Consider the following 16,287-nt stretch of genomic DNA (forward strand, 5'->3'; position numbering starts at 1 on the left):
TTGAGAAGTTGGCTGCAATAACTATTTCTTGAAAACATCGACAAAACCTTCCCAACTTGTGGGTAAGCTCTTTGCAGTCCTAATTCACAACTAGCATAACCAATTTTTACAATGTCTACCTTGGGATGTTTATCTCAAAGTGAGACTCCCAATGACTAAGCTAAGTGCAAATGACTTCCTCGGTTCTTTCTTTCTTATGTCCCTTGAATGGCGTGACTATAAAAGAAGGTTCACCTTCTTTCTTAGACTCAATAGTCAATTCTTAGAATTTCTTTTTCAAAGCCATATTGGCGTGCCGCACTTCAGCCAATTGATTCAAGATAATAGTGAGCAATTTCTCAATAGTGATATCAGCCTGTGTGTTGGATGCAGACTAGAGTTGAGAAGTCTCAGACGCCGATATTGCTCCAACAATGTTCAAAACTTGTTCCATGATGCGAGTTGTGTGTATGCAATATATATAAGGAGGTTCTGAAAATACGCAAGAAAAATGAATGCGTGAAATTTTGATTGGAAGCACATTGTCCAAGAAAGCATCTCATGTTGTCGTACTGTATTTCGTATACTACGTGAAAAACGTATAGAGTACTAGATTCAATAAATATGAAGAAATAGAAAAAATATTACAATATATATTACATGCATAGGGCAAGATTCAAACCTTGTACCTCCATATTAATAATTTGAAGCCTTACCATTACACTAACACATCATAACTATAAGAAAAGTAGATATTCCACATAGAAATCTTACTTTACGCATATTTTCTAGGAAAAAGCTTTACTTAGAAGAAAAACGCATGATAGAAAAATGCCACACATGCACATTTAGCGTGCATAAACACTATAGTCAATAAAAAACGCATGAGGTTAGAAAAAACATGATCACTTTTAGAAAAAGAATGTTACAGAAAGCATATAGTTTATAGATAGAGAAAGCATGGAGTCCATAGCATGGACTCTCTCATCACTATATAAGGATGGGGAGCACAATGTAATAGGGAGAGAAATTTATGGATAAAAAATCATTAGGGTTCAAAAATAATGATTAATAAAATAAATTATGCTTGTGGGATTCACAAGTTTTCTATATATCTCTCTTCCAATCTATTCTAATTTATTATTAAGGTTTTAAATATTGTTGAGAGACAAGCTCAACATTTGTGCGTAATCCGATGTGTAAAACCGGTACGCAGACCGGTGTGTAGGAAGGCCGTATCGGTGCGTAGACCGAAAGGCCGTTAGAAAGATATTCCTCGTAAGGAATAGTTTTGGGAGTAAGAGTCGAGGCTCATTTATGAGCAGTCAAGTACTGTCAGTACTTGTGTCAGCCCATTGTAAGGGCTTGTATAAATGTGCTCATTGAGCACATCCTATGTACAGATTGAGTTTATCGTTTTGAATTAAGCTCTTGTGCTTACTCTCTCTCTGTCTCTCCCGTGCGTACTGAGCAAACCTAAGCTTGCCATTAAACCTGCGTTTTCTGTTGTTCGGATTTCCTATATTGCTTCTGCACGCCATTCTTTTCATGGTATCAGAGCGAGTCGGTTGAGAACCTCTGCTGCAGACATCTACGCTTGTGAAGGAAACCCTAACAAATCGAAAAATAGACACACAAGAAAACCGATGGACAGAGGTATGGCTAGCTCACTTCCAACAGAGAAGCTCGACAGAACCAACTACGCATCTTGGTCCTACAAGATGCACCAGTACCTGCTCGGACACTGTTACTGGAGCTATGTCGATGGAGCAAATGACACAGCACCCGATTTGACACACAAAGACTTCCCAGCGTGGGAACAATCGGCAAGCAGAGTGTTGTATTGTTTCGCGTCTTGTGTGGGCGAACAACTGTTAAGCTACGTTCGGGATGCAAAAACGCCGAAGGGTGCGTGGGAAAATCTGAAGAAGATCTTCGTTGCGAGCACCACAGCCAGGAAGCTTCAGCTTCGACAGGAGTTGAGCAATCTACGACAACGCGATTTGTCGATGGTTGACTATACCTCGAGGATTAAGAACATATGCGACTCCTTAGCTTCCATCGAGGAAAGCAAGATGGTTCAGGCCTGTCTCGAGGGTTTGGCGTCGAAGTTCGGGGCGTTCCGAACTGCTGTGTGTACCCGGGAGAATACGTCGTCCTTTTTCGACTTACAGTCGATGCTCCTGGTAGAGGAGAACCACGCGGGTGCGTCAACAAGCATGCATACCAACAACAAGATGTTGTACACGGAGGGAGATAGCCCCCGTGGTCGTGGCGAATGAGGCGGCCGACGGGATCAAGGAAGAAGGCACCGAAGTGATGCCGAGAGCAATTCCATACCTTCCGAAAACAGGGGGAGTCAAGGTGACGAGAACCGGCAAGGGAAATCCGTCGTGGAATGCTGGTATTGTGGCAAGAAAGGCCACAAGGAGAGCGAGTGCTGGAAAAAACGCGCCGATTCGGAGAGAACCGGGTCCGGAACATGCTCCAGACAGACCGAGAGAGGAAATCGGCAACGATCACACTATGCCAAAGGATTCGGAGAACCCAGAAAAGGGTCAATCTTCGTGATGAGACACGAAGCAAACTCAATGAAGCAGACAATCCCCGAAATTGGACGAGGTGTGGTACGTCGACCCCGGTGCATCAAATCACATGATGAGCCATAAGGAGTGGTTCTCGTACCTAGAAAAACCGATGCAACCAAGAGTAGTCGCAACCGGAGACGACACTCCGCATCGATCACGAATGTTAAAGAAGTTCCCCTAATCCATGTCAGGCAGAAAGGGAAACTCATGAACGTGCTACACGTTCTGACAATAACGAAGAACTTGGTGTCGGTCGGACAGATCGTCGACCAATGGATGGAGGTCCGGTTTACGCACCTCAGGTGCTTCATTGAGGAAGAAGGCCGTATTATTGCGCAAGGGCGCAGAGATGGGAGGATGTTTATCCTCGACTCTACTGACGGTGGCACCGCAATGTTCGCGAAGGGAAAAAAAGTCAAGTCGGACATCGACTTATGGCACAAGTGAATAGGCCACGTCAACTACCAGCGGCTTCAAGACCTGCAATCGAAACAAGTGGTGTTCGGATTGCCCAAATTTAGTGGCCGGAAGGCACAAATTTGTGAAGCCTGCTAGCTTGGGAAGCAACACCAACTTCCTTTCCCCAACGAGCGTAACTGGAGCCGGAACAAGCTCGACTTGATACACTCTGATGTGTGGGGGCCGGCACAAAATGTTAGTCTTGGCGGGAGCCGATATTTTGTCTCCTTCATCGACGACTACACATAGCACACGTGGATCTACCTCATTGAGAGGAAAAGCGAAGTCTTCGACTGTTTTCGAGACCTAAAAGGGTTCGTGGAAACGGAAACAGGAAGAAGGATCAAGTGCCTGGGGTCGGAAGAATACTTTTCCGGTCAGTTCACCGGTTATCTACAACAGATGGGAATTCGGCACAAATTCAGTTGTAGATACACGCCGGAGCAAAACGGCGTGACCGAGAGAAAAAATCGGTCGGTTGTGGAAGCGGCACGGGCAATGCTGGAGGAGAAAATCTTGCCCAAGTTCTACTGGGCCGAGGCGGTAAGGACCGCGGTATACATCCAGAACCGGATCCGAGAAAAAGTGTCAGCGCACGAGCTTTACTTCGGAATGAAGCCGAACTTGCGACACCTACGAGTTTTCAGTAGCATTGTGTATGTGCATGTGCCGAAGGAGAAAAGGAGGAAGTTGGACGCAAAAGCTAAGAAGTGTATCTTGCTCGGCTATTCGGACAAGCAGAAGGGTTATAAGTGCTATAACCCACGTACCAAACAAGCGCGCGTGAGCCGCGACGTTGTGTTTGATGAGTCCACGTCCTGGTACTTGCCTCCGACTCCGGATCTCACCTCCAATCTGAGTTCTGACGATGAGGACAGCGAGGCCAAGGTGCCAAACCCTCAGCCTGAAATCGGGAACCCCTAAGCGAGTCTGATTTTGTTTCGGTTAAGTGGACCGAATGGACGACTGAGTCGGTACGACCAGTCCGATGAAGAGCCGGCGAGTAGTGAAGACTCGGCCGTGCATTCCCCGCGTAGGAAGCTGAGGAGACGGCTTACGCGCAAAGAGAAAGGGAAGAAGAAGATGTCGGATTCCGGCACGGATAGGAACGAGTCAGTCCGATGCGAGTCCGACTCCGAGGGAAGCGGCGACGGGCCTTCAGGAGCGAAGTCCGCGTCGGCCGAGAAGACCTCGACATCGGCTAATGACCGATTACGCCGATCTACCCGCCAAAAGAACCCAATTGTGCGGTTCGGATACAACGAGTACATGGCGCATCATTATCTACTTAACAATCACCCGACCCGATCTCAGTTATCCGGTCGAGGTGATCAGTCAGTTTATGGCGCGACCTACCGAGGAGCACCTTCAGTGTGCACAACGCGTACTGCGGTACGTAAGCGGCACTAAGGACCGGGGACTCCTATATCGGACCGATACAGCCCCGCAGTTGGTCAGCTACACCGATGCCGACTGGGCCGGCAATGTCGTCGATCGCCGATCCACGTCCGGATACGCGTTCTCTCTTGGGAGTGCCGCGATCACGTGGAGTAGCAAGAAGCAGCCGACAATTGCACTGTCGAGCACCAAAGCTGAGTACCGAGGAGCGGCTATCGCGACATGCAAAGCCATATGGTTGAAGCGGCTACTTAAGGATCTACAGGTGGAGGTGTCCGATCCGACGACCAACTACTGTGACAACCTCAACAGCATCCAACTCGCGAAGAACCTCGTCTTCCACGCACGGACCAAGCACATTGAGGTGCACTACCATTTTGTCCGTGAGCGTGTCCTTTCTTGTGAAGTCGAACTTCAGTATGTTTTGACAGATCGGCAAACCACCGACATCTTCACCAAGCCTCTTGGTCTGGACAAGTTACGGCAATTCTCGGGTGCTCTTGGGTTGCGTCACCTCGACGTGCCAAACTTGAGGGGGAGAAACGTCCCAAATGACCACAAAAGGGAGCAGGAAAGGAGCGGAAAAGACCGTGGTGCCGAGTCGAATGACGAATTCGACCTCGGATCGACTGAAGAAGCCGAGTGCGGATCCGCGGAAGAGTCCGAAAGCGGACATAAGGGGAGTAGCCAAAAGAAAATGCCGGAGCCAACCAAGCATGGGCGAGATGACACCGTCAAGGGCGAGAAAACCGAAGACGAGTTGGAGACAGCCAAATCGGACGAGAGCGAAAACCGATCGGAGATAGCCGAGTCGGTTCGGATGTTTGATTCAGGTACACTGAATCAACCGAGGACCAAGCGGAAAAGAAGGCAGCAAGAGAAGCGCCAACACCGCATCAGCAAGGGAGCTATGAAGGGTGGTGGGAACAGACAAGCTGACCAGAAGGGTCGAAGCGCGTGGAGTCGAACAGGCCGAGGAGCGCGAGTGAGGCATGGAGCCAAGAGAAGCCGGAGCGTAGGTCCGGCAGAGCAGGCGGAACCTCAAGTTGAGCTTGAGGGGGAGTGTTGAGAGACAACCTCAACATTTGTGCGTAATCCAATGTGTAAAACCGGTACGCAGACCAGTGTGTAGGAAGGTCGTATCGGTGCGTAGACCGAAAGGCCGTTAGAAAGATATTCCTCATAAGGAATAGTTTTGGGAGTAAGAGTCGAGGCTCATTTATGAGCAGTCAAGTACTGTCAGTACCTGTGTCAGCCCATTGTCAGGGCTTGTATAAATGTGCTCATTGAGCACATCCTATGTACAAATTGAGTTTATCGTTTTGAATTAAGCTCTTGTGCTTACTCTCTCTCTGTCTCTCCCGTGCATACTGTGCAAACCTAAGCTTGCCATTAAACCTGTGTTTTCTGTTGTTCGGATTTCCTATATTGTTTCCGCAGGTCATTCTTTTCAAATATTAATAAAATAAATAAACTATATTCGTGGGATTCACGAGGTTTCTATATCCTTCTCTTTCAATCGAAATTCATATTCTTTCACTATACTCATGGGATTCACGAGATTCATATCGTTCTTTCTTATAATCTATTCATATTCATAACTAAACTCGTCTCAAATTCTTCCTCCTCCTAGTCCAAAACCCTAGCAGTTCCCACCCGACTCACACAACGATCCAGCGCTGTCGTGAAGATTTTCGGCAATAGTGTGAAAATCCCATAAAACATACAAAATCGAGTATGCATCACATAATACAATAATTGTGAAGATTACATTTTAAATAAATTTAATATCTATGTACAAAATGATGGAGGTTTTGAATGCACTTTATTACACGAGAAACAGACAACTAAATGTCAAGATATGAGGGTATAAAGTTTGTGAAAGGAAAAGAGAAAATTGTGAGATATCCCACATAGGCACGACAAATACGGCTCTCATCATATATAAGGTAGAGCAAAAGATACTATCTTTGTGTCTATGTGTGTATCATAGAGAGTTCAAGGTAACTTGAACTCAGAGTGGAGGTGGGCTAGGTACTCGTAAAGGGTTTTGGCCAACCAAAACCGGACCGGCGATGGAGCCGGTGATCCGGCGCTAGTGAGACACTAGCATCCGACGGCGAGGCACCGGTAACCAACGGCATCCGGCGATGACAAGGTGACGGTATCCGGCGAACCGGCGTCCGGTGACTAGATAAATAAATATATATACATATATACATATACAAGGAGGGCAAGTAAGGATTCGAACCTTGCACCTCCGAGTTAGGAGTCAATTGGCTTACCATTAAGCCATGCCATTTAGTTGAATTTATATTTCTATCATTGTACTTTTACATGTAAATTCTCATACATTAGAGCTAAAATGAGTGACATGGTTATCATGCACCACATGTAATACACAAGCGCCAAATGGCAAACATGCATTTTATGCATGTCTTGTACCCTCACATGCATCATATGCATGAGAGCATCTATAAAAGAAGGAAGGGGGAGGAGAAAAAACACGTTTTTTTTTTGTTATGAAATTAAGAAGAAGAAATTCGTTATCAAATTGATGGTGTAACTTGTTTCTTAAATCCAAAGATAAAAGTTCAATCAATCTCTCTCAATCGTTTAATCTCAACTTCTCTCTTTCCCAATCTATCTTAAGTACTTTCTCGCCAAAGCTTGTACCGACTTTGAATCCTTCCGGTCCAGAACCCCGGCGGTTCCGCCTCACGATCTGCGCGTAGTGGCGGATCTTCACGACAGCGCCGAAAGGCACGACAACGTCTTTACCCCTCTAGACATATGAGATGTGATTCTAGATCCGATAATTATGGTAACACTATAGTATTTTAAAAACCATGGGGGAAAACATAGCTAAGATGTCTTTCTCGGATCTCTATCTTGAATAATCATGGCGGACCCCCAAGGGTCAACCATGGTTCTACCATCAATGTAATTTCCTAGTTAGCATTATATTAATTTGTCAACCTAGCATGTATTGGCATGATCAAGAAAGTGTATTATGTGCAAAAACAAGTGCACTTGCAAGTAGTTTTGTAGTCTTGCGACTTAAAAGCAAATATTATGAAAAAAAAGATAAAAATAAGTCACCACCTATAAGAGACAAGAAGTGACGAAAACAAGGCTCAAAAAACCATGTGTTACCTACTAAAAAAATGTCTCAAATAAATGGAAGGTGCGATGTATGCACATATCCATCTAAACAGGGTGATAGTAATTTGCACAATTTGCACATATCCATCTAAATAGGTACGATGTATGCGCAAAGATGTAGTACTCAGATATGTGGAAAACATCATAGGTGAACTCATTTGTTTTTAATCAAGTTCTAAGGCTTGATTACATTACTTCAACCTAGATGACACTTTGGGAAAAATGTTTAAAAAGTGGCCTGATGCCCACTCAATAGAAAAAAATAATCTACACGGAATTGTTACACCATAAGGAAACACACGTAAATAGTGTAGATGAACAAGAAAATTAAGGGTAAGAAAGAGAGTTAATTGTGGGTGGGTAAATGATAATTACAAGACAATCTTAAGAAAGTAGGAAGACAACTTGCGTAATTAGAAAATAATTAGAATAATAATCAAATAGGTGTATGAAACAATAAGCATGCCCTAAGGTAAGACGCCCTAGGGTAGTTGACATGCACCTCGTCAAGACCACACAATCCCATAGAATGGGCCAAAAGATGGCTCGATAAAGGGAAGAGTGGCATAGATAACACCATATGTAAATGGGCCATGAGGTGAGCATGTGCGATTAGTGCAAACACGCTCGACCCAATGCATAATAATTATTATTATCGTAAGAGATGGCTCAATCAAGGGGAGAGTGGTACATATAACGCAATATGCAAAAGGGTCATGAGTTGAGCATGTGTGATTAGTGCAAACACGCTCAACCCGATGCACAATAAGAATTAAAATCGTATCATGGTAGCAAAGAAGAAAGAAAGAAAAGAAAACATAATACAAATTTCATGCGACCAAGAATAACACTTCATAGAAAAGAAGAGAGAGATCGAGAAAGAAGAATATCGGGTTTAGAGTGTTGTTTTGATCTTGAGAAGACCATGACGTGCCTTATTAGATCCCCATCGATCACAGAAAGAACATCAAAACAATAACAAAAAATTGTTAGTAGATGCTTTGATACCACTTTTAAGAGTCTAATATTAATCAATAGATCAATAAAGTAAAATAAGTTAAATAGATTGGATAGAAGAACCCATTCCACCCAACCACCCCTGAGCTATGATCAAGACATAGTCAACCTACCACTAGCATCCCATAGTGCCGGATATTAGGGTGACTAATAGCTTGGAAGAGATAACATGATCGTCGTGACGAAAGCCTTGCCCGCACCACTGGTGTCTAAGAAAACAGACTTCCGACGTATGTTCTTATGAGGGTAGCCTAGCCCGCACCACCTCTTCTTAGGCCCCTTGAATAGATGTGCCTTTCTAAAAGAGTCTCCATTCATTGGTTGTCAAGATCATGATAGTGCATGAACCTATCATTCCTCCTATTCAATCACATTAGTCCCTTTCAAAAATTAGTGAACATACCCTTCACTTATGTAAATATTAGTGACCTACCATCACCTACGTTATGTACACGCACATAACACATAAGGGCTGAGATGGCACATACGATAAGTCCTAAAATCGAAGGATCCTTAGATTTGTAGGGAGTGCAAAGTCGAACAAAGCCCAAACTCGGGATGACAAAGGAGCTCCCCCTTGCTTAACCTCCTTCAAATCTTACAATTCTTTGATTCAATCCTAGGCTCTCAAGAACCTTCAAGGGCTCCTCTTCTTGTCCTTAATGCCCAAAAAGGCATTTTACCTCGTTACAACTCAAGTATGATGTACCCTTTCTCATAATAGAAAAAACAAAAACCACAATCAACTAAAACTCCAACAACTCTTTGTAATAGAGGACTGAACCTCTAAAATTTTGTATACTCAAAATAAGCTTCCCAAGCTTTCCAACAAGCTATAACTCAGTAAGTTTTGGGAAACTTTATGACTGTCAACTGTCTTGCACAAAACAGACCAAAAATCCTATCCAAATAGGCAACTTGCATCTATATCTACGTTTCAATCACATACAGTTATGAATATACCAAAATTAGATAAGATAACATTTAAGCTTAGTATACTCAAGAATAATGACAATTTAAGCTTGGCCCATCGGGATGTCTTTTTGTGGGAAGAACAAGATAGAAATGATCTAAATGCTCTAAAAAATGGCTAGTGCATATTATATAACAAAAGAGGATCACGAATTTCAAAAGCTTAGAATCCTTTTAAGATTATTATGAGAGTATAGTGTGGAAGGTCTATAATGAGAATAAGGCTTTTGTAAACTTTGCCCTAAACATTAGCAAGGCTCTTGAAGTTGGGAGTTATGATAAGGTGAGGAAATGTCATTGATGTAAGTAAAAACCTCTTATTTGGGGATACTTCAAGTGGAGAATGGTATGACAAATACAATAACCAAATACATTATTTGTAGACATATGTCTATAGGTATTGCTACTAGCTTAAAATCACCAATATTTATCTTCTAAGCCTTATTTGGTAGGAAAAAACATGTGGTGATATAACATAAGGTAATATTGGTACGGGACAATGGTGGCATTTTATGTTCCAATCTTGTCCTCTCTTCAATATGGTTACGCATCCTCAAACCGTTTTTTCATAATCTTAAAATTCACTGATTATCATTAATATTTTGATTCATAATTTTGAGTGTTTGTTATGCCACAAATTGACACTTGATGTGCTTTGAGTTGGCATACTCCCACTCCACCAAAATCTTATGAGTAGAAATGTTGTTTCTTACTCTGCAACCTAGTTTATCTTTTTTACTCTTATTTTCTTGTGAGCACCAATGTTCTCGTCTTGAGAGTGCCTCTTGTCCTCCCAAATATTTAAACCATGTTGTAAGGATATTAATGTAGTCGAATCATTGATTTGATTCTAATTGTTGGTGTTTGTGGTGGATAATAAAGCTTTAAGGCCAACTTATGAGTCACTACACATAGCTAAGTTGCAATAAAACCTCCACGGGGTTAGCAAGTGATTTCTTCACATTATAGAAACTAAGCAAGAATCAAGGCAAAAGTTCTACAAACAGTAGGAAGATTGTAAACAAAGATATTGTGGCAAAATTACTTCACATTTCTATAATTATTGTGCAAAGATATAGGTACCAAATACCTTTCTTCAAGGACAATAAGGAGATCCACCTTCTTATTGGGTTGAAGAGTTCGCATTGGGTTTGCCAATTAGTCTTTGCCACCATTTGCACAATGTGTATTTAAGTAGCGTGAGAAAAAGTATTTGATTAGGAAATTTTGGTCGCTTTGATTAACTAAATAATTGATAATCTTATGTACGAAAAATGTAGGTAGGAATGTAAATCTTTGATAAAAAGAAAATTGAGCATATTTTTGTTTCCTTCATCGCAAGACTTTACTAAACCATTTAGTGATACCAAATTCTTGTTTATTGCCTCATGCTTGATTGGTTTTGGAGAAAACTACTTTATCATTGAATGGATATTTACCAAAATACTCCAAGTTTCTATGATTTACAATGATAGCACCCCCCCCCCCCTTGTAAGTTATAGTTGTAAATTTTGCTTTATACATGAGTAATCTTGTAACGTTTGAAAACTTAGAAGATTAAGATCTTTAAACCCCTTAGTGATATACATAGAGAGTTAATATACGATGAGTTTTGACCAAACCTTGAATCCTTATGGAATATCATTTTTCATCAAGGATTATTGGAATTAGTTGCACAGTAATTTGATAGCTCACCTAATTTCCAAAGTTGATGTCTTGATGTCTATGACACAAATGCAAAAAATTTTGTGTCATTGTCCCAAAGAATATATAATACTACATTTGTAATGGCAGCATGAGCATTTTTGTACCGTTGTCCTAAAGAACCTATAATACTACATTTGTAATGGTAGCTTGGAAGATTTAGGTAAATATTCTATCAATTTATTTGTTTTGTGTAATATAATACTTAAAGTGACCTATCTAATAGAATGGAAGATTTACAATTCATGAATGAATGCATCGAATTTCTTTACTGATACTGAAAAATTATGGTATATGAAGCTTGATACATCCAATACCCACCATTCAAAGAAGAATATTAAACCATGTTCTGCAAAGTGGGTTAAGTTTCTACAAAGAATACCACCCTTTGATAGGAGGCTTGATGATGGATAATGAATTTGGAATAATCGAAAAACAAAACAATCCCTTAAAAAAGTTGATGGGAATTGTACGTGGGACTTGGTACCCTTGGATGCAACATGGTTAAAAGAAGGTTATGTTACATCCCACAAGTGAGACTTTGAATTAGGCATGTCAATAATAAACTCATGTATTTCCTTTTGTGTAAATTGATGACTATGCTTAACTTTTGGAAAGACAAAAAAAACATAAACATAATCCAAAATGTCAGTGATGGCTCCCCCATTACGAGAAATCTTGCATTGTTAGATACAAACGATTTGGGCACAAGAAAAAACCATCTCACCAATGTATGTAGACATTCTAAAGGCAAATAATTTGTATAGCAAAATGCCAAGAAAAACATATAGCATGTCTCATTCCTAATACTTTTCCTCGTGCCATTCCCATCTATTTTACATGCTACAATCTTCACAAATGTCATACAAGCGAGGCTGTTTTCAAACTAGAGAGGCACATTCTCCCTTCGAATCCCACACTTATTTATAACTTATCATCTGATATATCCGAACTTCAAACTTCTGTTCACAACGTGATTGCTCCCCTCAACACAAAGCCACTATTGACCATCACTATAGAACACATGATGTAACCAAAATGACATAAATATCACCACATGAAGTAAACCAAAATGATGACAACAAATATCATCTTGTCAAGCATTACTTACCCAAAAATACCAATGCCTTGCATTTATCCCAAAACACATTCTAATTGCGGCATATCCAAACACCGTGATTGAAGTTGGCAACAAGGCACCTAAACCAGATATTTTTTCCAGAATTATGATAAAAATGTATATATTAGAAACAAGACAATATATATCTTTCATGCTCTCAATACAATCCATCTCATCTTTTAATTCAACTTTCGGGAAGTTTCAGCAATACACATTTCCGATATGTATGTGAACGCCAAGACATAACACAAACTAATCTAGAAGTGTTACAAGATAAACTAGATTACCATATGTACATCTATATGTGAAGCCATTCCGCATGCATCGTGCATGTGAGAAGAAAACATCAGTCGGTTCTCAATTCATTTTGTCAATTGTATGAAAATTTCATAGATATATTAACTCAAAACTTTGCCTCGTTTTAACTGGGCAAGACGAAACTCTACAAATCCACGCAGCCTTACATGTATACAAATTGCTTTCAATTGATTACACTGGGCTGCTCCCGGCCATAATCCAAGGTAAGTTCTTGGAATGGCGGGATATTGTCCATTGCAAAAAGCATGACATGGGGGAACCTCGAGTTATGATCGCGATACACGCATTGCACTAACAAATTCGGGCAACCACTATGATTGATAAACCTCAATGCATTCCCACATCGGCTCGAATCAATGATGATATGCGGCCTAACCAACATATACTTTGTCGTTTCTTGCCAGCCTTGGACTAGATTGCCTATAGTTTCCGGAATGTGGCCCCAAGGTGGCTCCCTATCGGGCAATGCGAACACGTCCAATATGTGGTCTCTTTTCTCCGAGGACATGGGCACGTCTTTGTCCACAATCCTCCCGGTGTACTCGCCAACGAAACTGCCCGCGGGGATTGTGTCCCACGACCTTAGGCCCCATCCTCGGTCTTCCGTTTTGAACACCTCGAGCCGAGGCTTGGGGCCTCGGCCTCGTTGGGTCGCTCTATTCCGGCAATTCGAGGAGCACTTGCAATGGATCCCGCATTCATAAATTGAGCCCTTTTCCTTCACTAGCACGCCATTTAGGAGGTACGGGAACGCGCATCCATTCCGTAGGAAGCATGAGCAAGTCCGGGTCGGCGAGCACGTGCCCACACAATCACAACCTTGAGGATAGGACCCATCATAGTTATAGTAGTAGTATCGGCGATCGTTACTATTACAATTGTTGTTATTATCGGAGTTTCCGTGCGGGTCACCCTCCTCGTGGAGGTTAGAGATTAGGTATTCGAATTCACGGGGGCGCCGCACCTCGTCCAAGGTGTTGACCACACACACAGGCTCGTTCTCTTTCCCGGAGCTTATATCGGCCACACGCAAGCCTTCACGGGGGCCCGACAATGACTTGAGCCGATGGGACGTATGGAGGCGGGCCGAGCCAAGCTCGGATTGGCGCGGCAATCGGCAAAGCCGGAACTTGTATTCCTCGAACCCGGATTTGCCCGTCTCGGTCCAACACCCGACGACCCGATAGAGGCCATCGTAGGTGTAGACTTTCCCCGTAGGGCTAGATGGGTCCTTGATGCCTCGGATGACCCGGATGGGGAGCGCGTGCTTCATGCTCCCTTCTAAGGCGAGGTTCCCACGCTCGAGCTTCTGGTCCTCATGCGGCTTCTTCTTGTCGGCCGAGCCGCGCCCGCCTTGGCCCGTGTAGACAAGGACTTCTCCATCGTCTTTCAAATCGTAGACACCCGATGAGATGATGCTGACCGCGATCGGGGTATCATAATGCTGCGATTGATCAGGGCCTCTTGATGAAGCAATGGATGATGATGAGATGTAATCGATTCCCGCTTGGAGGGGGCCATGCATCCCAATGCATGCGATCTCCATCCGGAAGTAGAATATGTCTCCAATCTCAACCCCTGGCACCTGTCCGGGCGATTTCCGCGATCGGTTCACTGACATCTCCGATGTGTTGATGATTCTCCCCGCTTGCAGGTCCGGCCGACAACTCTTCGATGATTCCTTCCCTTTCATCTCCTCTAGGTATAGGAAATGCCGGCACAATCCGTAGTAGAGCCGTAACGTATTCAACACGGCTTTCCGAGGAGTGTCGGGGTGATTGGGGTTAGGGTTAGGATTGGGATTGGGATTGGGATTAGTGTTAGAGTTAGGGTTAGGGTTAGAATTGGGATTAGGGTTGGGGTTAGGGTTAGGGTTAGGGTTGAAATTCACATCCTTATCATAGGCACTTGATGGCTCACCTGTATTCTCCGAATCTCCATTGCTGGGATGCTCGGTTCCACCTGCTGCGAAGATCCTCTGGAAGTGGAAGAATCGGTGCGGATCGAACGAGGCGGGGATGCATGGATCGATCCCCGTGGGGGCCACGATACGTAACGGAAGCACGAAATGGACGAAAGCCGGATGGGCGGGATCGCAGCGTTCATTCTTAGCATCATCATAATCATGTGGCTTCTGATGATTATGATTATGATGATGGTTGTGGTGGTGGTGAGTAGATGAGGATGGAGTAGATTGATGCTCCATCCTGGAACAGACACACACATGTATATATATATGTATACAGTGTTGTGGCTATGGCTATGGCTATGGAGGTAAGGTAGTTGCTTGCTTGTCTCTCACATGAGGACTTCAAATTGATTAGGGTTTCCTGGTTAACAGATTTTTATTTATTTACTTACCTACTTATTCATGTGGAATAATTACTGAAATTTTAAAATTAAAAGCAAAAAATCAAAATCAATAGGCATATATGTATGTATGTATATATTTAGGGGTTCTAGTAAATAAGCTTTGACAAATAATAAATAAACCTAAAAATCAGTACATATTTGTTCTTTTCTTTTTTTTAAAGGAAAAAGAAAAGAAAACAAGCAGAGGATGGGTGTGTTTAATTCTTACAAAAACATTTCTTTTCTCGGTAAATAACATTAAACTAAAATTAGAATTAAATACACACACAATTAGACAGACACAGACATGCAAGAAGTAACATCAATGGATATGGAGTATAAATCAGGAATTATTATTTATTTAGAGAGGAATATATATTTATATATATATATATATACATTTATATACATATACATATGTATGTATATGGAATTAGGTCGTAGTGCTATACATACATATTTATTTTATTTAACTGGATTAGAAAAGGAAAGGGCGAATTAAATTCCAAGTCCACACACACACATGCAAGAACAGAGTACTCTGTTTTTTCTGCACAAAGAAAGAGACACAAAGAGAGAGAGAGAGAGATAAGAAGAGGGGTGGGGTTAAAGTGTGAGAGATGTCACAACAAGAGCCCCCACATAGTTGACGATGATTATGAGGATGATAGTGATGGTTATGGTTATGGTGATGGTGATGGTGATGGTGATGGTGATGGTGATGGTGATGGTGATGGATCCATCCATCACAATAGTGACACTTGTCTCTTGCATGCCCATCACAACTTTCTTTCTTCAGACCCGACACTTCGGACTCGCCGAAGAAGAAGAAGACGCAGAAGAAAGAAGAGCGCATCGAAAACCCTAAACCAAATCCCACCCCCTCGATGTTTTTCTTGCTTTTTTTATTACAACAATCGGGGCTCTCATTGGCTAGAGAGTAAGTGAGCAAGTGAGCGATGATCAATCGCTCGCTTGATGGATGCACACCATTGTTATGTCGAGATTCACCGATGTCCTACTCTGGTAGATGCACCACTTGGAAAAGCCCCAAAGCTCTTTTGTATGTGCCAGAACAAACCTACATCTAACATGTAATCACCTCGTGCCTTTACTACTATTAATATACCATATTATCCATCACGACTTCGTTGATTACGTTCTTGCTGACGCCTTGAAACGAAGATGTGTTAAGACTTGACGACCATTTCCCTA

The 16,287-nt window shown here is 42.4% G+C and overlaps 1 protein-coding gene across 1 annotated transcript; it reads right to left on the minus strand.

Moving 5' to 3' along the window:
- Positions 1-12,812: 12,812 nt before the first annotated feature.
- LOC147860499 (histone-lysine N-methyltransferase family member SUVH9-like) lies at positions 12,813-14,926 on the minus strand. Its single transcript, XM_087324110.1, has one exon. It carries the CDS (start codon positions 14,924-14,926, stop codon positions 12,884-12,886), a length of 2,043 nt encoding a protein of 680 aa, XP_087180236.1. The 3' UTR covers positions 12,813-12,883.
- Between the last annotated feature and the right edge of the window lie 1,361 nt (positions 14,927-16,287).

The sequence above is a fragment of the Azolla caroliniana genome, unplaced genomic scaffold (assembly GCF_043228905.1).
Source record: "Azolla caroliniana isolate FFs.n. ecotype wild unplaced genomic scaffold, voAzoCaro1.0.p SCAF_9, whole genome shotgun sequence".
Taxonomy (NCBI): domain Eukaryota; kingdom Viridiplantae; phylum Streptophyta; class Polypodiopsida; order Salviniales; family Salviniaceae; genus Azolla; species Azolla caroliniana.

Excerpts from the sequence above, each read along its gene's own strand:
- LOC147860499 (XM_087324110.1), bottom strand. The coding sequence starts at position 14,926 with ATGGAGCATCAATCTACTCCATCCTCATCTACTCACCACCACCACAAC.